Below are 26,928 nucleotides of genomic sequence, written 5' to 3'. Positions count from 1 at the left end.
GAGGCAAACTAGCAGAACACATCTGAAATCACACACGCGCACACACACGCGCACACACATAGGATAAATTAAGTGCCGTTGTTAAGCACATGATCATTCATGCACAAAAAAACAAAAACAAAAAAAAACTCACACATACGACTGCTTGTCTTCAAACAATGGTAAACACATACATTCTGGCCTGAGGTCATGAATTAACAGACTCCCACACAGCAGACAACAGGAGGAAAAAAAAAACACACGCACAAAAGGCATTCAGTATGGTGGAATCACAAACAGGGCTACACAAAAACGCCAAAGAGGGCAATTAGAAGAAAGTTACTAATTGGAAGTATAGATAGTTGATGAGTTAGAGGTTTGCTTGCTGTAGACGTGATATATATATATATGGAAATATATATATAAATATATTAATATGTAAGCTTTGTTCTCTGGGGGCTCGCACCAAAGGCAAGTTCGGTGTGTTGTGCAGTCGCCTCCCTCAGGCCCTGCAAACACAAAACACACTTTTTTGTTGCTGTGCTCCCCTGCCGCCGTTAGCCCCCTCCTGTCTGGTCTGCTCACCGACCTGGCCGGAGAGATGGAGCCCCCCAACGCACCTAGGTCTGCAGCACTAGCAAGGTCAACTCTGTGTACACACACACAAACACACACAACACAAGCAGACACTGGTGTGCACACATACACATTGACACAGACGCGCACAGGAATATATGTGCACACACAGACACATACAGATGTGCACACACACACACACAACACAGATAGACACTGATGTGCACACATATACACAGGAATATATGTGAACACAGAGACACATACAGATGTGCACAAAAATAAACACACACACACACACACACACACACACACACACACACACACACACACACACACACACACACACACACACACACACACACACACACACACACACACACACACACACACACGCACACTACTATGTGATACGAGAAGCAGGTTTTTAACATTGTTTACTAAAGATTGGGGGATGCTGAAAATGGACGGAATGGATTTGTGTCAGCTTAGCTCAGGAGGTAGAGCAGTTGTCTTGTAACTGAATGGTTGCTAGTTCGATCCCCAGCTCCTCCTAGCTGAGTGTTGATGTGTCCCTGAGCAACACACTTAACCCTAACTGCTCCTGATGAGCTGGCTGTCGCCTTGCATGGTTGACTCTGCCGTCTGTGTGTCAATGTGTGTATTAACCGATGTAAGTCGCTTTGGATAAAAGCGTCTGCTAAAAGCCCTAATTGTAATTGTAATTGATTTGTAGGTGCTTAAATCTAGAGGGGCAACGCAACGACTGCCGACAAAACAGTGCAGAGAAACAACCCATGCAGAGAAGTCACATTTATTTTGGGTCTGGGGGCAATGCGGCTAAATACGCATTACAAACTTAACATAAACACAACATAAACATTGGACATATAGACCAATATAGATAGCCTGTCAGTCTATTTTTCTAAGCGGTGACTGCACATTAATTCACATAATAACTAACTATTTAGCAAGGGAACAAATGGCGTCAATGTCATATCCGAGAGATAAAGTGTATTTGTGTGCGTGTGTTTATGTGTGTGTGTCTGTGTCTTCAGCTTAGTGTAGATGCATGACAATAGATTAGCCCTTGTGCAGGTGACTCAGGCAAGGGGACTGAGAGCAAACACATTGAAAAATAACTGAAATATGAATCACAGCATCTTAGAAGACACAGACCAACAAACACAATGCAGGGAAGAGGGGGGAGAAGGAGAGAGGGGAGTGAGGGAGAGGGGGAGAGCAGAGGAGGGAGGGACGAGGTGGAGGAGGAGAGAGGGCAGAGGTCCGATAACCTGGTGTGACGGGGCGTGCGTTCGTAAATAAACATCAGCCTCACATTATTCTCAGCACGAAGGCTCAGACTGGGGGCGCCCTTAGGTCAGAGAGGACCCATACCTGACACACGAGCGCGCACACACACACGCACACACACACACACACACACACACACACACACACACACACACACACACACACACACACACACACACACACACACACACACACACACACACACACACACACACACACACACACACACACACACACGAGTAGTTGAAGAATAGCCTATAGCCTATGCAAATGCTGGTACCTGCACGACACACACACACACTCAATGTAAACTGACACATCCACGCAAATAAATGCAAAAAAAAAAAAAAGATGTACGCTTCTGCCCAAATCTTATAATTGGGGACAGACAGTGTAAAATAAGCAGACACTCACTCCACACACCCCAGACTGCAGACGGACACTCATCCTAACATCGCCGTGCGTCATTGAACAGAACTTCTTCCTCTTTTGATTTATTTTCTGCTTCTGCCTGAGTGTGTGTGGAACCTATGAATAAGGGCAGATGCGGAAACGTCCTAGGACCATACGATGTGACATACCATGGCACTGGGTACGCCACGGTTCACAGGAACCCCCCCCCTCTGTGACACTCTAATGAAGAGAGCCCCGTAACCTTTGAGGGTTGAAGGAAGGGTCGGCCCCTTGCTTTTGAGCGGGTGCTCTGAATGACTGAGGCGCTCCAGTTCAGAGGGGTGAGTACTCACTGTTCAATGCTCGGGGACAGGTAGAGTTTGGGGAACACTTGGGTCGCTTCGGCGTCCTCGAAGCTCACAGAGAGCAGGGCCATGTCCTCTCCAGGGTCCAGCGTGGTGTCCTGGGTTAGGCGGTAAAAGGGGGGACAGTGAGTCATGGGTCAATGAAAACTGTAGTTCACGGCTACCTTTCCTTTCACACAGAAATATAGAAAAAAGCAAATAATTGCGTGTTTAATCCGTCCTTCACCTAGGGCCTGTCATCTACGCCTCTGCCAAAGTGCAGCTGGACACGGAGTGGAATAGGGGATAGGAAGCAAAGACACCAGCAGGAACATCTGTTTCGTTTCACGCCGCATTAGCTTCAACAGCCGCCGCGAGAGGCCGGTCTGATATCTGGAAGCGCCGCGCGAACCATCGCGGCTTCTAGCGTGCCGAGGCTGCCTGCCATCTCGCTGCCTCCCGTCCTCGCTGCCTCCCATTCCTCCCAAGGTTCTGCGGGTTGCTCTCTCGCTCTATAATTTCATTTCCCCGGAGCATGGCCACTCGCAGAAGGACTGTCATTATCGGCGCCTTTTCTGACCCGCCGAACCACTCTGGGCCTCCCCCACCCCCCCCACCCCACACTCCCTCTGCCACATCTCTCCGTCTCGCAAACACGCACAAGGACAAAAAAAATGCAGGGATGCTCGGCGGCGCTAATCAAATGTCTCACAGATGGTTTGAAGTCATCCATTTGTGATAATCGCTGCATTGCGTGGTGAGCGGGGGGGGGGGTTCTTCCGACCAGCCTACGCTGTGAGGCCATGCCGTGAACTGGTGCGTTCTGCTGCGATCGCCGCCGCGAGTATACTCGCTGAGGTTGCTTAACAGACGTCAAGAAAAAGTCCCGTGTCGGTGGAGTTTAACGGGCGACGCCCACGTGGGTGGATCCCTTACTTGACGGCGCGTTTTGCCGCCGCGTCAAGTGGCGTTAATTGATTTTTTACATAGGAGCTAATTGGCGTCGCCGCACTGTCTTTAACTCAAGTAGCCCCTCAGCAATCAACATATACTGATTAGAGAAATACAGCTTATACAAGCTTATTAAAACTGCAGGAAAAAAAAAGCATAGATTACAGCCATTTGAAATTAACGTGTTCATATCAGAAAAATATTGGGGTCAAAAAAATGTATTAACTTTCTATTGCATTGCATTATTACATTGCAAACAACTATTTCAAACAAACTACACTTAATCTGTGTAGTTGTGCCTTTTCGGAACACTCTGCAACAGAGTAGAACAACACATTAAAGCTTCTCGTAATATAATTATGTAAACAGTGGTAGATCATAAAACCGACATTACTCAGTGGCTGTGGACTCCATCAGTTCAGAGTCTCTCTGCGTGTTGCAGCGAGTTACCAAGCGCGCATCGACAGTGTAAACGACTTGTGTAAACGACTTGTGTAACAGCCCCGCTAAAGAGTGGGGAATGGCGGCATAATAAACAGCACGGGGCATCCAAACGTGTTGCCTGATGGGATCAGCTCGAATCAAACAGTGTCCCCCGTCTCTAAAGAAGAAGAAGCCGCGCGTTGTCTAAGACAACGTGGCAGGGCTGGGCCTCTGTCCGCCCGTGATGATAGTGGACAGATGAGGGGAAGTTTGTGTCTGTGCTTGTGTGTTAAGGGTTTGATGATGATGAAGAGGAAGAACGGGCCAAGACAATTATTTTCCTCCCGTTTGTAATCGTCACGTCTCATTTTCGTCCTTGAGGCGATCCAACGGATGGCCGAGCGCAATGAGAATGCGGGACAACGTGAGCGGCACAGGGATCAACAGCAAGGTGAGCGGGACGGCGGAGGACTGCCTGGTGAACCGGGGACGGCCGGGGCCCTGTGGAGGCAGCTCTCTGGGGAGTGATTCAGTGTCGCCGTGTCCCCGGCACAACCAAGGGCTGTCACAAGTCATACGGCGTCAATGCGGCAGATACTAGGCAAATACATCAAAGAGGCGGAGGCCATACCCCCAAGTTTGAGCTAATGCCATTCTCAATTATTGTACTAGGCAGAGGGACCAAGACTCGGGGGATAAAAAAAGCAGTTTTAATGTTTTGTGCAATGCAACTGCAGATTAAAACTTTTACTGATGAATAACAACCAGATGAAGTTCAAACCCTGACTTGCCATCAATTTCCAGCATTATTCTAACGGGCAAAAATGAAAACAAGGCTATTACCAAGGGGTTGTTAGTAGCATGCCAAAGCATGTGGTCCAGCTTCCTCTTAGAACTGCAGATGCTGGCCAAAAAGAATACAAGCAGTAAAATTGAATGCACTTAATCATGCCAAATACTAGATCATCTAGTCTTAGAGACTGGCAGTCAGAACAATACTTGTAGTATAGAAATGAGAGCCATTAATATAGAAGGAAATACCGAGTGGGTAATGCAGGAAATACATTTGTTGGTGAGTGATCATTTTGCATAAAGGTTAATATGCATTTTTTCTCCCCCAGTGACCAATTTTTGCTAATCTCTCTCAATCGTGCCAGTGAAGTAAAACATACACTTTATATACGAACATATTCTGGCAACTGACGTAGCAACAACACTGGGGCATAGTGAGTGGCGAGTTTCCATAGCCATGCAGGTGTGAGAGTGATCATGGCAGTGACAAATGCGACTAGAGACGGGTTGGCAGACGGATACACCACACACGGATACACCACTGACAATGCGGTTGGACGAGGCCACCCCGGAGAATTTTTTTAATTTGTATTTGTCTTGGAAGCGTTCACACAGAGATCCAATCGCATATTTGGATTGGAACACGCAAACGTCAATATCCTCGTAGCGATTAGCTGTTTTACTTACGCTGCTGTTGCTGAAAAGAAAGGGAAACCGAGAACCAAACAACAAATGTTGACCTTTCAAGCTTCCTGGCTTAGATAACCCAATTCAAACCAGAACCTTGAACGTATCCTAGCGCACACACCAAACTATAAAGCCTGTGTATTCGGGTTCATCGCACACTGGCAGCCCCCTATTTAAGCCCCCTTAACCAAAGACACTTGGGGCAGGGTTGGGATTACTGATGTAAATAGTTAGTGGTGAACTAACATCATTAAAAACAAAGGCCTCTGCTGTACAGGCCATGGGCTAGACCCCTAATGAAGACACTTCACAGGGGAGTAATGAGCACTGGGAGACCTCCGTCAGAGGACTAGGAGTCAAGGAGGGAGTCCTTCAGGGGTGGTGTTCGGGGTGTCGAGGCAGTATTTACCCTGCGCCCGGAGAGGATGTGACTCAAACACTGGAGAACCTGGGAAGAGGCTGATGTGTGTACATGCCCCCCCCCCCCCCCCCCCGTGTGTGTGTGTGTGTGTGTGTGTGTGTGTGTGTGTGTGTGTGTGTGTGTGTGTGTGTGTGTGTGTGTGTGTGTGTGTGTGTGTGTGTGTGTGTGTGTGTGTGTGTGTGTGTGTGTGTGTGTGTGTGTGTGTGTGTGCAGCTGAGCTGGAGGACACCCTCTGAGTAAAAATAATTCACGTTTGTCCAACAAAGACGTTCACTTTCACTCTCTTCTCAAACACACACAAACGCACCCACACTCCGTCCTCCTTGCGTTCCCGGTGGTTCGTCCTTGTTTCTCCTGATGCCCGCAGCATCTCCCCTGCATCAAATGTGACGTGCTGGAGATGTGACAGCTGTCCTTACGCCAGGCCCAAGTCCGGCCAAAGTCACCGTGAAGATAAACACGAGGTTGCAGCCAACAGGGTAGTGTGTGTGTGGGGGGGGGGGGGGGGGGTGTTATGGGGAGTGGAGGGGCAAGGATGGAAGAGGTAAGGGGTCGCTTTTGTCCATCTTCTTGCCCCAACCTCAAATGTCACGCTTGACGCGGCATGGCTCGGCGTTGAGTGACGGGAGGGTTGTTGCGGGAGGACGTGTCCGGCTCCTGGGCTCACTGCCAGAGTCCATATGCTGGCTGTAGCTGTGGCGCTATAGCCACCCCCCCCCCCCCCCCCTAACCTCCTGAGCCATCCACCACACAGCTCTTTGGAGATGTGGTGAGGAAGGGAGCCTGCCTACCCAAGACCGTTGAAGCCCTGAGTCAATTCCAGCAGATGAGCAAGTGGACGAGTAAGAGTCACGCGAATGTCAAAAGAATTGGAAGGTTTTAAATCAGCATCAATCCATTAAATATAATCCAAATTGTAGCTTGTGCGCCCAAATCATTTATGTATCCAATGCAGTGTCAAATCCAAAATTCACTGTTATCTATATCATTTTGGAAGTGCCTACCAGAAATCCTTGGGATTCGCTTATGCAAAAAATGATGGGAGTGGGGTATAAATATATACAAAAAAAAAGGAAATGGAAGATTTACTTCATTAATCTTAGCGGGAAAACTAGGCATCAATAATGGGTAATGGGATCGATGATGGTAACCGTTTGCTGTACCTGAATATATGAACTTTAATATATGCCACAGGTCACAAGAGGACAGCAGAATTGTGATGGCAACCTATTCACAAGATGGCCATTCTGTTAAAAAGGATCAGCTTCATTATGTTCTTACCTTTCTTCTAATGAACATTTTCAGGACTTAGGAATTTGGAAGGCGGCTGCCATTTATTACAGCTGTTCAAGGTTTTTAGGTTGACCAACTTGAAGCATGTAAGTGCTTAATATAATGGACTATCCCTTTTTTTTATGTTTTCATGTCTGCTCTTACCGGGTCTAACGAGACTGAGGCCATTAGGGACAGTCACGGGGGGGTCAAGTTGGCGCCAACTAAAATGTATCATTGCGTGACATCATGTCATTTTCTGATTAGGAAAGAGAGTCCAGCACAACATTGCTAATGATGTGGAGCTGCTGTGTCTTCTTGCTTGTGGGGAAGAGAATGGCAATCCCTCATCTTGCCTCGATCCCAAAAAATTACACAGCGGGCAATTGCATGTGCAAGTCACCACATGACACACACAATCCCCAGTACCGAGCAGTTAAGCTAGCGTTAGCCCTCCCTATTTTCAGATGTTGCCTCCATGGGCGATGACCCAGCCTCCTTCCCTAAAAGAGGAGCGGTGTGGCGGAGAGGCGGTTGAGTCCGGTCGATGATTAACCAGGCAGATCTTTGTGCCTCCACATAGCTGTGGGCTTCACTCTTCTCATGTTGACAATAGGTGAGGGAACGTAAGAAGCTAAACTATGCCCATGCTTCCATTACGTGCAAGCGGTGCAGAAGGGAATGGGGGGAGGCAACGGCCAGACCCAAACACACCCAAACACTGCCCTGTTGCCACAGTCACAGGAGGGTTTTTGTTTTGGTGGCGGGCGTGTGTTTGCATACAGAGTGTGTGTGGCTCTGTGTCAGGGTTCAGGTGGAATAGTGGGATGGGTGTGGCACTAAATTATCTTTGTGGCGCTACCTACCTGTTTAAGTCCAAAGAACAAAAGCGAGCCATCGACAAAGATCCTGCATGGTGCAGACGCTGATTTTTAATAAGCCATTTAAAAATGAAATGAGGCAATAGAGGATTTGCCATGCTTTATTGCACTAATGAATCAAGTGGTCTATGTTATCCAATGCTATGATTGCATGGGGATGGGGATGCGGTAGTCAAGAAGAATGTACATTTCAATCCTCCATAATCAATATATCCCATACATGCAGGTAGAGCGTTCCCCCTAAACCAAAGCATTCACAGAAAGGAACCCAAAATCCACACAAAAAAGGATGAGCAACAGATAATCATTAAGGGTAATGGGTTTAACTGTTCAGTGCTGCATCTGCACTCAGGAAAGAACTGTAATGGGCTTTGGTGGCCAAGAGGGAGCTGGGCCTTCATTTACTGATTAAGATGCGTCCACACACTCCTATGATCTCCTGCTGTGATGACTTAATGACTGAAGGGATGAGATTGTGGATGCAAATAGACTACACATTTTCTTTCCTCCGCTCCGGGCCGTGGGACTCGAGCTCATACATGATGCAGGGAGAGGACCTCTGTGGTCTACGAGGACCTCAGAGAGGAGCTGTTGCTCCTCAGCATTTAGGGAAGCGGGTTGAGGTGATCGGAGCATCTGGCTAGAATCTCCCTCTAGGCTCCTTCCTCATGAGAGGAGCCAAACATATCCAACTGGGAGGAGACCTCTAGGCCAGAGCAAGGATATGCTGGAGTGGTTAAATCTGAATGCACAGGGGAAGTTGGAGGGAGTTTCCATGGAAATGGTTGCCTTGGTCTTCTGCCGTCGAATTTGACAAACAGTCAAGGAGATCGGTTAGATGGAAGTAAGGTCGACATATTGTACTTATTGTACATAAGTACAATAAGCAAAAACCCACCATAAAGTCCATAAAATGACAAGATCCCTATGTGCCATCTCTTCTACATACTCGGTGCAGAGACCAACATATGCCAAAAGTGTCAAAATGCCACAGGTGCTCGCTTTCACACAGTAAATTAAGACAAATGTTTCACACATGTTGTGGACAGTGGTAGACAGACTCTGAAACACACCTGTTCAACTTCTGTTGCCTGGAAGAGAGATTAAGGGAGACATCTGAGTCATTGGGTGCATGGGCAAAATCCAGACATTCTGTCAATACAGCCAGACGGTTACAACTGACTACACCGTTGGTACGACTCATCCAGCTGCGGAGCTCATGTGAGACTCAGTACAATAACGCATATGATAACATTAACGGTAATTTAGACAGTATCCAGGTATGATAGACTACATTAAACATCATGATCCTAAACGTACATAATTATCACTTTGCATTCAGACATACATCACCCAGGATGTAAGCAGCTGCTGATGTTAATCTACATTGCCGTGTTTTCTCGAGAATGGGCCACAAGCCAACGTCATTCAATTGATGTGGGAATACACTGGCATTTGACCAAGAAAGCCACCACTGAGACGGTTAAACAAACGGATATTGTACTGAGAATCATGAACATGCATGGCCAAGTGGAATAGTGTGTCACTGATAACATGTTGTCTGTGCACTGTACATCCCACATGTGTAATGTTAGGGCTTCTAGCCACAGCAGTGACTCAAGTGTGTATGTGTGTGTGTGTGTGTGTGTGGGTGTGTTTGTGTGTGAGATTTGCAATAAACATGATATGAATAGGGTGTGTGTGCAACTTGCATGCAAGCCTGACATGCCATGCAAATACCAACCGTAAAATAAACCAAATATTAAGAAAAAGCCTGCAAATTAAATAAAGAAAGACCACGGTGACCAAGGCTTGTCATGTGTTAATTAGTGTATGTGGGGGTAAACGTGTGCTTTGAGGACTATGCATTACATGACCTAACAGAACGTATGTGTGTATGCATGTTAGAGCAGGTTAGGAGAAATAGGGCCTGCTGTCATCTAGTCATGTGAAGACAACATGGTACCATGCCAATACCCAGATTAGCACACAAGTCTATAAAGCAACGGTATAGGGTAAATGATAGTATAATTTACATTTATTTAGCTGATGCTTTTATGCAAAGCATTTTACATTAAGTGAATTCTATCATGCAGCTTAAACCCAGAAAATGCATGAATCATCCAAGGTTACGAAATTTAACAAATAAGCAAACTGGTTAATCTCATGTATTTAATATTGTGAGCCACTGACAATTCAATCTCCAGTTTGCCTGTAACCAGTAGATACTGGTTACAATATTTCCAAATAAAAAAAAGAAAATCTAGAAAAAAAGACATTTCGACACCAACAAACCATGTTGCATAATAACATAATGAATGTTCTTATATTCTACACTGGCTGCTTTAGGGTCGTACAGAGCAGTCCTAGCGGAGAGGACTAATTCACAGTCTGCTTTTAATGGTATGGCATTTTCTGAGGGTCATGTTTGTAATTGCATTAGTCTTGCTTGGTTGCCAGTGTAGCATGCTGTTTCTGTACCACTGCACTGCTAATGGGACTGTTGGGTCTCTTTGGAGCGGTTGGGAACATCCTCCCAGTGCTTTGGTTGGAAAAGACGCCGGGCATCATCTGCCCAGAGACACAGGTGGCCACTAAATTACACTTCATTTGGATCATGACAAAAACAACGTTTTATTTCCTTCGACTATCTTGGCCGAATGCGCAGGTTTACAATAATAAGGAAAACAAGCTCAGAGCAAAATTGCCTTTTAATTAAATCAATTCTCCGGAAATACCACAGCGTGTGTTCAGCCACAGTAATTCAGCTATTGAGCAAATTGGCTCATACAATATCAATTGTCTTTCGATGATTTGGACTGACATATGCATGAGCTCCCTTATGTATTTGAGCATAACAATGTGTCTGGTCCACTTGGCAAGAGGCACCCAGCAAGTCCTTGGCTTGAGATGTGTGCCGCTGCGGCGAAGCTTTAGCGATGCAAAGTTAAAGGGGCGCTCGAGCACAGAGACCGAGAAACAGAGAGTCTTATTCAAATCAGAGGACTTTGTGAGCCAGGGGTTAGCAAAGGCAGAGACACACAAATGCGTGGAGACAGGCAACATACAGAGACGCAATTTCAGCCTCGGGCCACTAATGTGTTAATCAGAGGTCTAGAGAAGGAGAGGCGAAGGAAATTGCAAGGTATATTACAACATAATATGGAACAATGCTGAGAGAGGGGGAACAAAAAGGGGGAAAATAACGTCTCTACTATCACAGGAAATAATGAAATGATATAGATTGTGTACAGTTTCATCCGATGCGAGGGCAGAAAGTAGGCCAGATGGAAGTAATTCGGAGGCGGCGTGAAGGAGCGTGGGGGAGTGGGGGGAAGGTGGTGGTGGTTGGGGGTGGGGGAGTGTCGAGGGTGTGAATCTCTCCCCAGAGACGGCAGCGCTGGAAAGCCTTCACCACTCCACTAGGGGTACACACTGGTGGGTGGAAGTCTTTAATCCCAAGACGCGCACCGGCGTGGGTGGCTGTGGGTAGGGGGGATGGGTTCGGTGATTTGGTGTTGTGGATTCGGAGTGGGTGGAGGTTGGTGGGGGGGGGGGGGGACATGACCTTTTGGGATTGCAGGAGTCACACCGGGGTCACTGGATACCAAACCCTCCTTAGGGCGGTGGATGCTCTCCTTCCCCACCATTGCCTCTGCTGTTCACAGGAGATCTGGAGACTCTCTGCCTCGCTCCCTTATGAGTAACATGAGCTCTCCTGCTTTTCAATTCAAAGCAAAAAAAACACGTTTTCAACGCCACATGCGTATCATGCCTGCACTATGCTGCACTTTGAAATATCCTGCACTTTGAAATACACAAAATTGTCCTTTCAATATTGATTCAGAGACAGACACATACAGACATACTTGTATCTATCCACCTGAACGTTGGGACTAAAGCCCAAAGCAGACAACCATGTCCGGAAAAGAACGAACAAACGTTTTGCTCCTGGTAGGCTTTGGGCATAAAGAACGGTGTCAAGGCATGAGTCAAACCATTGCTTAAATTCAGTGTGAGTATACAAAACAAAAATGGGGATACATGCCTGAAAAACCTGCAACATAGTCACCCGGGTCCAAAACAGAAAAAAAGACCATAAAAACAAGCTAAACAGAAATGTATGCACAAATGCAAGTGTCACGGCTCCATGCGATATGGTTAATGTGTGCCCCATGAGCGTGTTTGTCATGAGTTCATGAGGCAAACGACTGACTCGATTACACTGAGGAAAACACTGTTACCATGATGATGTTCTCACATCGTTGCCAATTCACCAGCGTCATACCCATTCTGTTGTATTAGTCACAACAAATGCCCAGCACCTAGGCTCCTGACGTCACCGAGCAGGCTCTAAACGGGAGGCCCGATATGCGTCATCATCGCCCGATAGAGAGGGGCCTGTATCAAACATTATTACACACACTGACAGTGTGCAGCAAAGGGACTGTAAATCGAGTCATCGAAATACACCAAACCAACAAGTGGGCGACGCTTGCTCATTTACTATGAATAACTTGGGATGCGCCCTGTAGCCAACTTGGTGTAGAAGCATACAGAGCAAGGGAACAATAGAGACAAAAAAGAAGTGGAGGAGAAATGATTGGGGGGGGGGGGGGGGGGGGTGCGGTCTGGGGTGCTTTCACATTTCCCTACGCTGCCAGGTCACACGTCTGTTGAGCCATGCTGCCCCTGGTCATGTGTCACAATAGAGCAGCATCGATCGGCATCGGCCTCTTCTGCCCCCCCCCCCCCCCCCCCCCCCCCGGGCGCAACCTTTTCCGCCACCAGCCCGTTGTCTGTCAGCGCTGGGGTGCGGGTGTCGGTGCGGCGGAGCATGAAGAACGCGGCAGCGGGTTGCAGAGGTGAGGGGACACGTGCAACCCACACTTGGGTCGCCACACATAGATCCAACACCTAACGGTATGTGAAACGGCAACTGGTATTCAATAGGCGATAATGGAGAAAACACATACGTTTGGAGGCATGCATGCATATATATACAGCTCATGAATATTGGTCAATGCCTTGGTCAGAATTTACCTGGTAAATAAAAGGCAGACGTAATAATACACAAAAATGTATTGTCTGTCTATCTATCTACACATGTACTGTATACACCTCAGAGAAGAGGTAACGACTGGTTACATTTTTGACTTTTAAATACCACTTGGAACACACTTAAATAATAACTTCACCTCCCAATTTCACTAGGTAAATAACAGTGCTTGACCTAGAATGGTTAAACATTTTATACAACTGTATTGACTTAGTGAAATACAGCAGTGCTTCTGGTCTTGAACGCGCATGAAGTTATCGCACCAGTGCATCGTTCAATAGCGCTCATCCATGCCTCCGGGGGCAAATGAATATATACAAATTTGACATCTATTGGGTTAAGGTTTGTATTTTTCTCAATTAAAAAGTTGATGTTGTCATGACTCCAAGGTCCAGCTCTAATATTTACATTAGCTACTGTGAGAGTTTCGGGGAGTGGTGCGGCTCGTACCACTAATTGATATTTACAGGGACATGGATCAAATCCTCACTAGTCAGCAAGGGCTTTCTATTTTTAGGATCAGGGCCGAGGTTACGGCAGAGCTACCTGCGGACATGCCTGGTCATATCTGAGCCGGTGTGGTTTGTTGGAGTCTTAACGTTGGATACATCTGTTCATTACCTCATTCTTTCCACACATGTATTTATGGGGCCTCTTGATCTTGACTACATCAAACACAGGGATACTGTTGAGGAAGTCGGTGGAGTTTCATAGCATATTTGAGGAAATGGGATTTTACATACTGTCGAAAATGAATAAATATTTGTAATGAAAGTGTTACCTAAAATACTGCTCTCCAACAAAGCTTGACTTATCTTTCCGCTGAAAACATAACAGTGTCATATGCCAATCTTTCTAAATGCTGAACAGCCATTATCTTTAAAAAAAAAAGGGACTCCTCATGGTGGTAAAAGCTTTCCACCTTCATGTGTGATTTGCCTAAGTGGAACATCTTGGCTAAAGTTCAAACTCTTGAACTTTATCCAACACTCTTCTGTCAGTGCCTTGACTTGAAAACTGTCTGGGAATGTAAAAGTTCTAGGTCGTCTTCAAAATCTCGTAAAATGTTTTAATTTTAGGTTTGGAGAAACAAGCTTTGGTTAACAAACTACATCATCATCCACACATTCGCAATATGTATTCTTATTTTCAGGTCATACTAATGTAATCTCGCCACCCTACAAACGCCACTAGAGTCACAATGGTGCTCGGACCCAAACATTGGATGTCATTTCCTCCCCCTCTCGGCCCGACCCCTCTCGGTACATTTTGGTTTTGGTTGGCGCCAGTCAAGCATCTTCTCGCTGGCATCTCCTGCTCACTCAGACGTGCACTCACCGAGATTAATTAACCCTGATTAATTCATCTAATTAGTTAACACAACGCAAATTAAACATGAGCATGTGCACACACCACGGCTAAACTTTGTCTCGGAAGAAGAAAAAAAAAAAACGGGAGGGACAAATAGAGACAGATATAGAGTGCGATAATTAAATTGCAGGATTTTAATTGCTCTTCATAATCAGTTCCTCAGTCAGATTTGAAGGTCGCGGCACTCCGCTTCTCCCTTGAACTCCCAAATGTCACATAGGACGGGGGAAACTGCTTTTCGAGAAGGCGACAGAGTTCATGCAAACTGCCACTTTGCATGAACTCAGTTCAAGCAAATTCAAGAAAAAGTGGCAACAAGCACGCCTAGACTTGCCCTTTCAGAATTCTCAGACATGAAGAAAGACGCAAGATGTGCATTAGGTATTTATTCCAACCTCAACCTGTTTTCATCATCAGGTCCTACGCATGTTGGAATGGTGAGACCTGGCACAGGCCAATATGAGTTAAATATGTACCTTGATTCTCTTCATATCATGAAGAGAATGGATTATTCACCATCAAAATAAAGAAAACCCAGTACATTAACAAGGGTTTGGGTTGGTTGAACATACTGTGTGTGCATTCATTAAAGCAACACTCAAGTCAAAGGCCCTGAAACAAAAAAACATCTCATTCCTCTTCATTGTGGACTTAAATGCAGCTATAGAATAATGATTTATTGTTTAATTAAAAGTTGACATAAACCACCCCTAGATCCCGTGTGTCTCCTCAGAAAGACAAAGTGCCTCCCCCCCCCCACCACTAGCCTCAACCATTGTTTGTTTACACGACATCAGGCAGGTGTACTTTGATGTTCTGGGGCTCCAGCCACCACCACATTAACTGGGCTTGTTTGTTTTAATGTGAGCCAGAGTCAGGTGGTGCCTGGCTGTCGGTGGTTGGAAGTGATGTGTAGTGGGTGGAGTGCGCCGCAAAGCAAGGCAATGGTAACAGGTGCGACTTCACGTCAACTCTTGGATGCCATAAGTCATTCTTTTAGCCCTGCTCTTCGCTGATCTCTGCACATGTGGAGCATCCAGATGTTCACCGTGTGCGCTGTGATCTCTGCGGGCATCCTAAAAGGGGGCGGTGCTGCTGTGCAAGACAAAGCAGGTTTCGAGTGGGAGAACTGTATTGATCTCACCAGCGGGAGAACACAATTAAATACCTTGCTTTCAACCCACTTCTTGCTCTTTGCATGACTTTTTTAACCATGACTTTTATAGAAAAATAGACTGGGCTAAGGCCCTTGTTACAAATTTGAAGCCCTAACCATATTTGATTGAGGGCCCCGCTGACATCTGCGCCCCAGGGTTATTATGGAACCTTCGCTGCATTAGATCAACTTTTTAATTGATGGATCACAATGTGTCAACATTTAAGTCTAGTTCTGAAAAATATGTCAACTATGTTCATCTAAATACATGCATAATGAAGGCACTTCAGTCACACTCTAACCGAGTCTGAGAGCTTTTGCTCACAAATTGCTATTGATATTGTTGGAACGAATGTGTAAGTGACATTGCTACCCGCACCCTTCCAACCAACTATTATTTTGCAATCTCCTCCACTCTCTTGAAACAGAGGAACTTCAAGTATGCTGTGTCAACAGAGTTATAGGCGGAGGACACACGGTACTAGTACGAAAAAAAAAAAAATCACTTCACTTTAATATTCCCCTCTTTTGTTGCGTACAGAGAACCAAAATGAGGCCCGATAAGTGCCAGATGATCAAACAGAAAGTTTGCATTTCCTGGACAAGAAATTTGCTGTAAATATTAATCACACACTTCCGCATCATATTTTCTCCCCTTTACTTCCTGCCGAAAAGCTGTTATTCTTGACATTTACAACCATTTACAAGAGAGTTGCAACGACATCTGCCATTAAAACGCTACTTAATTGTTTATCTGCGTGGAAGCATTTGCTGGCCTTTTCAGACTCCAGTCGCAGACTGCATTAGTGAAGCCCAAACTGGCAATTACTCCAATATGTCTTTTAGGCAACTTGCTTTCAAACTAAATGCCATGTCTCATTGCTGCACAGATGTGTTTAACCAGGCAAATACATTTTTAACAGCACTATGAAAACAAAACAAATGCCTCATGATACGCAGTGCTTTAGTGGGAGATTATTTTAACCATAGCTTGACATAGCAATGGTCAAACGTTTAAAATATAAACCTACATGCTGCACAACTTTTGACACAAACTACAGGTGACAGAAACACTGTGGCCTGTTGCGACGTGTTTCCTAGGAAACTCTGTTTTAGATGTGCCAAACCTTACCACAAATGCCTGTTCTGCTGCCTCTGTACATACTATTCATTATATTCTACAGTTTATTACATTAGGGGTCAGCCAAATAAATCTCTTTGGGGGGCCCGCAAATCTGAACACGATATAAGATTTAACAAAACAGCCCACAATTAGGCTCAGCATGAAGTGAATTTCTCTGTAAAGAAGCATTGGCATATAAGGATACATGGTACTGCCTTCCACCTGTACACATCGCTCTTAAAAGGGAGAGCAGCTAAAAAAGTAGAGTAAAAGGCTAAGATAAAAAGAGACACACATAGGACATTATGGGAGGAACCTGCAATTATTTTATAGCTCTTAAGATTCCTGAGCTCTTAGTCAGTGTTTACCGTGCAAGGGCACGGCAAGGCCGCAAATTAGAACCACTTGCTTTGGCATCAACTGCAGCAGTCACGCATAGGCCCGAGCTGTATCTCCATCAGTGTCGAGCAAGCATAGAACCATGTAACATGCATGGAGGCCTTCCACCTGAGCTATTTTCTCATTCTTCTAACGGGGTTGTGAATTGCCCGTGTCGTCAAAACACTAGCTTAAAGCGCCCGACAAGCATCAGCTGCATAGCAGTAAAACTTGCCGTTGCTACCCAACGGCGGACACCAACAGACAACAGTTCCCATGACCTAATGTGAATCCATGTGATAAAAAAAAGCAGGTCACACCAACATAATAGTGTGGCATTCCAAGAGCGTGATTTTGGATGGCACATTAAGGCGTCTGAATCCTCTTGTCTTCTGGTAACGCCACTTTAAAATTGAACAAGGAAGAGGGCAGGGAGAGCTGCCAGCTCTAATGGCCGGCTGGGGTCCAGTTTAATCATAGCCTTGAATGGGAACTCTAATGATGGGTGTTGGGCCACGCTGCATGATGTCACGTCCACAACAGCCTTCGCAAACGGCCGTGTCACATCGGCTCGTCCGTACGCGGTGCCGATGTACCCCTCGCTGGATGCCAACACATGTACAGCCACACCACAATCTTACCCCCCCACAGACGTTTTAAGGGTAGTGGGTAGAGAATTGAGCAAGCGACTCATGTGACCGAGCTGGCCCACGTTCAGCCACAACTTCTCCAAAAGCCCAACTGCCATGTGGAGCGGGGGGGGTCGGGAAGTCAGCGGGATGGCAAACCGCAGCAACAAAAGGACCTGGTGAGCGGTAGGAGAGTGGGGCAACAAAGATGTGGCAACCCAGAGAGTAAAGGTCACCGCACACTGCCTGGTTTCACCGCCAAAACCGGAGTTGGTTGAAAAAAAAACACTCAAACTAGGTACAAAAGAGCAAGTGGAGAAGAGAGAAGGGAAAAGAGTTGGACTAGCCAGGGCTCCTGAAAGCTACTGGCTGGCTGGCAGTGATTCAGTGATGTAGGCCGCTGTGTAAGTGGCTTTGTGTCACTCTGTCTCTGCCTTAATCTCAGCTTTGAGAGGAGGGGCTGTCAGGCTGGAGTGGGTTTAGTCAGGAGTCGACAGGTGCTGACATCGATAAGAGTACGAATTATGGCATACTTCTAATGTTTTGATTTGGGACAACTCTACAGCTGACTTGATCATTACTTTTGAAATGAGACACAGATATGAACACGATTCACATTATGAGTGATCATATGATTTAGTTGGCGTTTCAAACTACGCCAAGAGTTGTTCTGGAGAGATCTGTTTTGAGAGGTTTCGTCCTGCATTGGATAGTATCAATATCCGTCGACCATGGATTGGGATAACAAAATTGTTAGATATAATACTTTTTTGTTGCTTTGACAAAAAATACATAATTATTTTCAATTGAAATCAATGCATGTCTGCCTGTAAAAAAATAGACGTGCTTCATATCATCAATCATGGTCAGCAACGCAGAAATTATTAATTGATTAACTTTTGCCATCGGGGTTGGGTTAAACAAGGCTCTACATAATGAAGCTTGGGGATATTAACAACAATCAGTTTACACCCCTTTTGCCACTGAATACTCTCAAAATTGGCCTTTATAAATCCCAGCAATTTGGTTCTAAGAACAATGCTTTACATATGAAACAGATTGAATATTAAACCAGCTCTTTCTCTTTGTTTGACTGAAGAATGTGATTGATGTCCTTAATGACTACACAGCTATAATAGTACTGGTTCTGCTAATGCAGTTGTTTTCTGTTGATATTCCACCAGGCACCACGACTGAAGAATAAACAGTGAGAACAGAGGTTATGTGTGGGTGATTAAATTCAATTGATTGGAACACAAAACTCCTACTTAATAAACCCTGAATTAATCAGGGTGTGACCCCTTAGCGCAGAGCAACGCTTTCCGTTTAACACCTTGTTAACACCACAATGGATAGTAAACTCTGGAAGAGCCATGCTGTTTTCTCCCTCAATACCGCATTGTGCCAAAACCTTTGACTGGAGGTTGAACCTTGATGACATTTTTCACACTGCAATGCTGAATGCCCTTGAGCTACTTGGCTACATAAACATCCACATTGATGAGAAACAAGTAGGGGGTGGGGGACTTGCATTTTTCTATGTCTCCAGGGTATGAGGTGAACAGCAATATACAGAACATGCAAAATAACAATATAAAAACACTGGCTATAGGAGATAGATCAGTTATACTTTCTACTTTTTGAAAACACCAAATAATTGAACTGAAGCAATTGGAGTATGTAAATGTTTAGGTCTGCTGCATGTTTCTGTAGGTGCATCCCCCCCCACATACTGACACACAAACACACAAATAGATGCACACAATTAGCTGTGTCACACTGACAGATCTAATTGGTCCTAGACTTTACCTCCCTAGTATCACTGCATTGCTGAGCTTGGAGATGACCATGTGCAATCATAGCTCTATGTTGCCAATATATATACATACATATGTATATTTTGTGAAAACAAGACAAAATTACACATATTCAAAGAATTGAATACAATTTTACCAATGTGCATGCACATTAATGGTAGATAAAGCACCCACGTGTTGAACACATTTACCGCAAATGTATTAAAAGAAAGGAGAAAGTAAAAAAAGGAGAGAGGGAGCAGAAAGATCAGAGTTGAAAATAAACACAGATTTACATAAATAATCAAGGGAGAGAGGGAGGCTGATTTAATGAAGCTGGAGAAGACGGAGCCAGCGCTGGGGGCCTGGCTTCACCCGTGAACCCTCTCTGCTGCCTGTGGAGTTTCAGGGCATAGCATGGGGGAGTGTGTGCGAGTGTGTGCGGTTAAGGAGGGGTAGTGGGTAGCGGTAATAGGAAGAGAGGGAGTTGAGGGGCGGCGGGGGGTGGGGAGAGAGGAGGGAGAGAGAGAGGGGTGTGTGGGTGTGGACGGCAAGGCCTGAAAATAATTAGACTAAAATGAATTAGATGCAAGTGCTTTTGCCGAGACGAGACGGACGTAGGAACGCCTGAGCTGGCCGGCTGCGTGTCCAGAGGGCACTGCAGGGACCTGTGCTTAAAAATATAACTAAGACGTACGTATTTGTGCAAAAACCTCCCGAGCCTCACAAACCTCTCTGAACCCTGAATACATCACCCTGGTTGAGGACAGCGGCACGTGAATGGTGCCGTTGCTCGGTTCACGCAAAAAAAACACGCACTCATCGTCCACCGATTTTCCGGCTGTAAACATTTGATAAGCCATACAACAGGTTGAATAACATAAAGAAATATGATTTGAAAGCATCATGTGCAACATCCTCCCACACCCGGCGTTTCAACACCGGGAGAGGGTCACTGGGTTCAGCTGACTCAAGCTAGCGGATCAGAGACGGATGCTCAGAAGAGTCGCGCCTCTTTGGATCGGATCCCTTCCGATCGCTTTGGCGCTGGTGACACGGGTCAGAGCTTGCAGATGGATGGGGGGGGGATGTCGGGGGGGGGGGAAGAGACGCATTTCAAGCTGAGCCAGAGCACCGGGCCGAGTCATAAAGGCAGGCGTTGCTCGGTGGCGATTGCGGCGGAAGCCAGGAGTATGTGACATTTAGAGCCGGCGTGCTGCTTCACACGCGTGCTACTCAGAGGGGCGCCTGATGGATAGAAGGCGCCGATAAAGTGCCCGTTATGACCCCACTGTGCTGTGCATGCGAGCACCTGCCGTGTGACATCGCGTCCAGAGGTCAGGTGGATGGTCGGGTGGACATGCACGAAAATACATTTCCGGCTTTACTGCATTATCTTGGGAAATGGTGAATATCGATGAAACGCATTTGAAAGTGAATAACCTGGATGTATCTATTTTCAATGGTGATTTCAATCATTTATATACTTTTTAATTCTTAATATTATATGCTTTACAAAAAAGAAAAGATGCCCAGCTACGAAGTCTTTGTTTAAAAGAATCGTACTGCTATAACCTCCCGCCCACCCTAGCCAGTCAAGCAACACTAGTTCACATTACTCATTTGTAATGTCAATCGAGTTTCTTTAATTCTGATTGTCAGAATTAAGAGGGGCTCGATCTTAACATTGACGACCGATATGTCAGAGTTATTTTAAGCTGAAATAAGCATATCACAACATTAAGACTAATAGCTGCACAGAAATGGTGCAATACCTAGATTGCAAGCTGTGTACACTAATCCACTTGCTTGATTTTTTTTCCATCCCGTGGCCATTAATGGCTCTCAATAGATGAGACAACTTCAAGAGCTGAATACACAAAGTGACTGCAAGTGACCATTTTAAGTTTTAAGCTGATAATGCGAAAGATATCTTCCATTGAAAAACAACGTGTATTGTTATAGTTTTTACGTCCATGAAGAGGAGGTCATTTACATAAACGACCCACCGTATCACAACATCCTACCCATACCAAAACACAACCGAGGGCTTTAGTGAAATCTGGCAGCAGAAGGCCAAAGGCCATTGTGAGATGAGTGGGCCTGGAGATAAAAATCGGTTCAGGGTGCAATCAACAGTTAAGACAATGGACCACAGCCCAAGTGGTCAACTTGCCCTTTATAAACAGATAATTACGCTGTAAACATCCATTTGATTGCACTGCACAGCCTTTCCCTTCATTTCCCGGCGCTGGTTGACTTTACCAAAAAAGATGCCCCTCACAAAAGCCCCGGTATGAAAGGAAAATATATGGATATTATTGTAGAGGAGAAGGCAGGACAAAACAAACAAACACTCACACACACACACACAGACGTCAAAATGGGACTAACATCAACTAACATCATAGCCTCTAGGTGCAAGAAACATTTGGTTTACAAGAAAATATATCTACACATATACCATGATACACTCAAACTAGCTTTTTACACTCAACCTAGGAATTACCGAAAAAGACAGCAAAAGATGGCCAAAACCTAAACCCAAGACATATCAAGGGTTAAGTTGAACGTCCATGAACTTTATGCGCTTGTGCTAGCTTTAACCTGAGAAGCCTTGAGCCTGAGACTCAAGCCAGAGCAAACTGATGAGGCACTGTATGGGCATGCATGGCAGCCATTCAGCAGGCCACGCTGCATTACATCCAGCCATACGGCGGCGGCAACAACGCATGTCCATGAACATGTCCGTGAAACATCTCACTGAACATCTCAGTGAAGGCGCAATGATTTCCCACAACACAGTCGTCCCAAATATCTATAAAGAGAGCACTAACTCTTATGAGGTCAGCCGAGAAGCAGAAGCCATGCAGAAGTCCCTGAATCATAATCATTCCTGACACTACTGGGCTATAATAATGGACATCATGAGCTGACAAGTGATTCTGAGACGTGTGATTTAAGTACAGTACATTGGCATAAGTGTGTGTGTATTTTTTATAGTTTAGATATATCTATTTTTTGGGGGTTTTACAGTGAAAGAAGGCATGGCGTAAGAAAAAAAAGGGCTCAAGACAGCAGTAACATTGATTGAAGAAATTGTGTTGAAAGTGTCACCTTGATTCGGTTAATGATTGGAGCACATACAGACATCAGGCCACTCTCAGCCACTCTGGCTGTGCGGTGCGTGGGTGTCCGAGGTGTGAGTCCATGTTCATTCCCTTTCCCTCGTCCGAGCCCCTATGGAATTTCTATGTATAAGCTGTCTGACATACACCACCTAGATTGCTTGCTAGCTCTGTGTGTCTGTGTGTGTCTGTGTGTGTCCGTGTGTGTGAAGCAATAAGCATGATATGAAGAAGGGTGTGTGCGCAACTCGCATGCAAGCCTGAAATTCCATGTAAATACCACCCTTAAAATAAAACAAATATGATGAAAATGGCAGCAAATTAAATAAGGAAAGACAACAGTAACCCAGGCTATACCACTTGTACCACATGAGTAAAGGAGGTAAAAGCAAAGTGAGGTGAGACTGTATGCAAAGCAGGAAGGAAACAAAAACGACTAATTTATGAGACAGAGTTTGGCAGAGAGACACAGAGAGATGAGATGCACATCCACAGCTACGAGGCTGATGGCCACTGTTGGTCCCCTTATGTTTAACAATCATTCCCTGTATTCACTGTAAACAGACAGGACTCCTGACATGGGGGGAGTCAAAGCCCCCTTGAATAACCACCATGAATTACAACAAATAAAAAGAAAGAAAGAAAGAAAGAAAGAAAGAAAGAAAGAAAGAAAGAAAGAAAGAAAGAAAGAAAGAAAGAAAGAAAGAAAGAAAGAAAGAAAGAAAGAAAGAAAGAAAGAAAGAGCAAGCTTTGGTCTAAGCAGCCTGCAGACAGCGCGCGGCTCAGAGCAGATTGAGAGTGACGGGCTGCTGATTAGTCAACTCACAGCCCTCGAGACCAGAGTCTGCATGCACACACAGACCACACACACACACACACACAGACACCCCCACACACACACACACACACACACCCACCCACACACACACTTCATTAAGCCTTTCTGTATTCAACGCTACACAGGAGAAGTACCTTTAGAACATGTTTTACGTGCCAAATCAAATCCCATTCCAAGTCCACGGGATCTCGAAGCGTACATATTTTACCTATCGTTTACATTTATTTGTTCTTTAATTATCTGCATAGTCAAGTTTGGCATTTACCATGCGACACTCCTCATCTTTAATACATGTTGACTGGAGAGTCCCATTTTGTGACAAGACTAAAAATACAAGAACAGCCTAATTTGATTATTTGATAAACAAGTCGCAACAATTAGCCAATTCTGTGCAAGTTATGATTGACAGGGGAAATCAAACTCTAATCCAGACTCCTCATCCTTCAGACACGTTATGGGTGTCGATAGGTGGCAAATGTTGCTAGCGTGGACAAACACAAAGAGACACTTGGGAAATTATATGTGGAAAACGTAATAAGGGGAAATAAAACACACAAAACTGAAAAGAGGACAGCTCTTCTGCAGCAAATCTGCAGTCAATTAAGATGAGATATATATATATCCATATCTCTATATCTCTATATCTATATCTATATCTATATCTATATCTATATCTATATCTATATATATATATATATATATATATATATATATATATATATATATATATATATATATATACACACACACATACATATATACATATATTTACATTTGCACATATAGGAGGAGGTGGCTATCTATCGATATAGATTTATACATTAATATATATATATATATATATATATATATATATATATATATATATATATATATATATATATATATATATATATATATATATATATATATAAACACACACATAGACATGATTATTATAGGTAGACTACACACGTCAGTTTAGGTATGTCCCGGAGTGCGGTCCATGTGAGCATGTGACATGAGGTGAATAACGCTGGGGTCGGGCGGGCGGTCAGTGGTACCTTGAGGAGATACACGGGGATGTTGCTGAAGTCCACAGGAAGCTTGAGCAGGAAGCGTGCAGAGAACTCTCCTGTCTGGAACAAGAGGAACAAGACTTAAACATCAGAAATACAAAGGAGAACAAAGATGGGAAGTCCCATACTCGGACACAAATGGATGCACATATATCACACTGCCCTGTACTTTGATATGTTTGTATGATGTACACATCATATGATCATTGTTAAAATAATACGGTTAGTAGAAATATTGTCATTAAATAGTTTTATGGAATATTCATAGATTTATTTTCAGCCATTTTTCATCGATTTTTGTTTCCTCGTTTGCTGCGGTTATAATCAGATCCCCCCCTCAGGCCTGAATAATCCGCCATCCAGCGGTCCATTGACAATAAAACAACCCTTAATTGAGCAGTACCCAGCTATTCTTGCGGCCGGCGTAGACCTCCATGTTGCGGCCGTAGCTGGGCTCCTCCAGCAGGCTGTCGTACTCAAACAGCAGCCTGGAGCTGTCCCGGAGCCGCTGGCACTGGTAGTGGTGGTACTGCTGGATCAGCTCCTTGACCAGCTGCAGCAGGCACTCGGGGTCCCCCGCGTCCCACCGGACCAGGTGCTGGAAGGAGGGGGGGTCATGGAGGAACAAGGGAGACGCAATTTGAGGAATGGGACTTTTTCGTATTTTTTAGTTCCCCGCATTTTCTGTTCAACCCTTTAAAGATTCAGAAGACTTTATTTGCCATGACATGTAAACACGTTTGGAATTTGTTTTGGTACAAAAACCCAATTGCTCTATCCTCACTCTGAATTGTTTAGAACAATGTTGTGGAACTTGTCGGTGTGCTTAGACAGCCAGGTAACTCGGGCGCTATGCAAAGGACAGCGTCTGGTATTCAACAGCGGTGGGCGGCTTAAAACAATCCCTGAAATGCGTTGTGTATTTATTTCGTGAGGTTTGGAGGCAGTACAAATATTTGAGAATTTTTCATTCAATGTATACTCTGCAAAGGCCTATATATATATATTTTGATCAACAAAAGAAAAAATAGCATGGCAGGACAATTAAAGCCTGATCCATTGAAAAGGTTGAAGCAAGGTTTCTGATAAAATAACTCATTCTGCATACGGCGGGTTAGCCTAATTACATGCACTCAATGGGAAATCTATCAAATACACTCACACAACAGTGTACATTTCCGGTTGTGCAGTTCACCCCAGTTCCCCTCTCCCTGCTCAGTGGCCTTTTCGCCAGGGCGCGCTCCAACCAATCGACCCGGATCACCGGGTAGCCGCAAATGCCCTTCCCCGACACCGCCGCCCCACGCAACCACCTGTCACAAATGAGTGACCACCGCTGACGTCAAGGAGGACTAACTCTAGCGGACGGCCGTGCTTCCTCCTCTCCGGTGCGCCCATGCGCGAGGGATTTCAGAGCTGTCCATTAATGCGTGCAACACTGCGCCAAAACAAAATTGCAGGAAACATGTCAGGTCTAATAATCGGCGGGCCCCGCTCAATGGGCAGGGCCGCCGCGCGTGAGGTGGCTGGTAGGATCCCCCCCCCCCCCCCCCAAGCATGATTTTATCCCTTTGCGCACTTTCACCCCTGAAATGTGTGCATTTCAAGCATTATGACCTGCCCATCCTGAACTGATAGAGATAGTCAAAAACCTCACAGCAATTCGAACATAACTCGGTTTCATTCCGAAACAGAGTCAAACCGAGGACTTAAACTGGCCCTAAACGCACTCACACGGGACCAGTTTGGACACGCAACACTTGTTGGCCTACATGCTGTTGTTGTAAACTACTTGCTTGGAAATTGAACCTAGAAGGGAATCCAGTAATAAAACGAAATAAAGCACCGTAGCCTGGGAACCGTGTGGATTCAGCTCTGTATGTGTGCGTGAGGCAGTGTTGGTTCAAGGAGTAGTTATTTAGAAATGATCTACACCGCCCATCAGCTCAATTAATGCGAACGCACGCACACACAACACAGGTGGAAGAAGCACAGGACGTGCCTTGGACTTGCATCAACTTGTACCACTGTCTGTCTGCCTTTGTCCTCCTCGCTGGTCTGTAATAGCCCAACATAGAAAGACTGTATTGTTTGTTGCTCACACACACACACACACACACACTCACCCACACCCACACCCACACTCACCCACACCCTCCCCTCTTTTCCGGCCATTGGAGAAGGAAGCAAGATGGCAAGGGCTGGACACATGGAGCCACTGAGGTCAGTGGCTCCATGGGCAGCGGCTACCAGTAATACCGGGAATCCCGACATGGTCTGTGTGTGTGTGTATATTTATGTGTGTGATGAGGGGTGGGGGATGGGGGGGTGGAATACAGAGTCAAACAAGGACGGGCAT

At 45.3% G+C, this 26,928-nt stretch overlaps 1 protein-coding gene across 2 annotated transcripts in view; it reads right to left on the bottom strand.

Annotated features, from left to right (window-relative positions):
- The window catches only part of babam2 (BRISC and BRCA1 A complex member 2), a 55,307-nt gene that overhangs the window by 16,137 nt on the left and 12,242 nt on the right, over positions 1 to 26,928 (bottom strand). The window contains exons 5-8 of one of the 2 annotated variants that reach the window (XM_060051948.1): positions 24,973 to 25,167; positions 24,555 to 24,629; positions 22,663 to 22,785; positions 2,616 to 2,725 (exon numbers count right to left, since the gene is read on the bottom strand). In XM_060051948.1, coding sequence (XP_059907931.1) covers positions 2,616 to 2,725; positions 22,663 to 22,785; positions 24,555 to 24,629; positions 24,973 to 25,167 — 503 coding nt within the window. The remainder of the gene's footprint in view (positions 1 to 2,615; positions 2,726 to 22,662; positions 22,786 to 24,554; positions 24,630 to 24,972; positions 25,168 to 26,928) is intronic. The other variant, XM_060051949.1, reaches the window with a different exon arrangement.

Source organism: Gadus macrocephalus, chromosome 5, assembly GCF_031168955.1.
Source record: "Gadus macrocephalus chromosome 5, ASM3116895v1".
In the NCBI taxonomy this organism is placed as follows: domain Eukaryota; kingdom Metazoa; phylum Chordata; class Actinopteri; order Gadiformes; family Gadidae; genus Gadus; species Gadus macrocephalus.
Note: the sequence above shows the minus strand (reverse complement) of the source record. Positions and strands in the feature narration are given on the sequence as shown.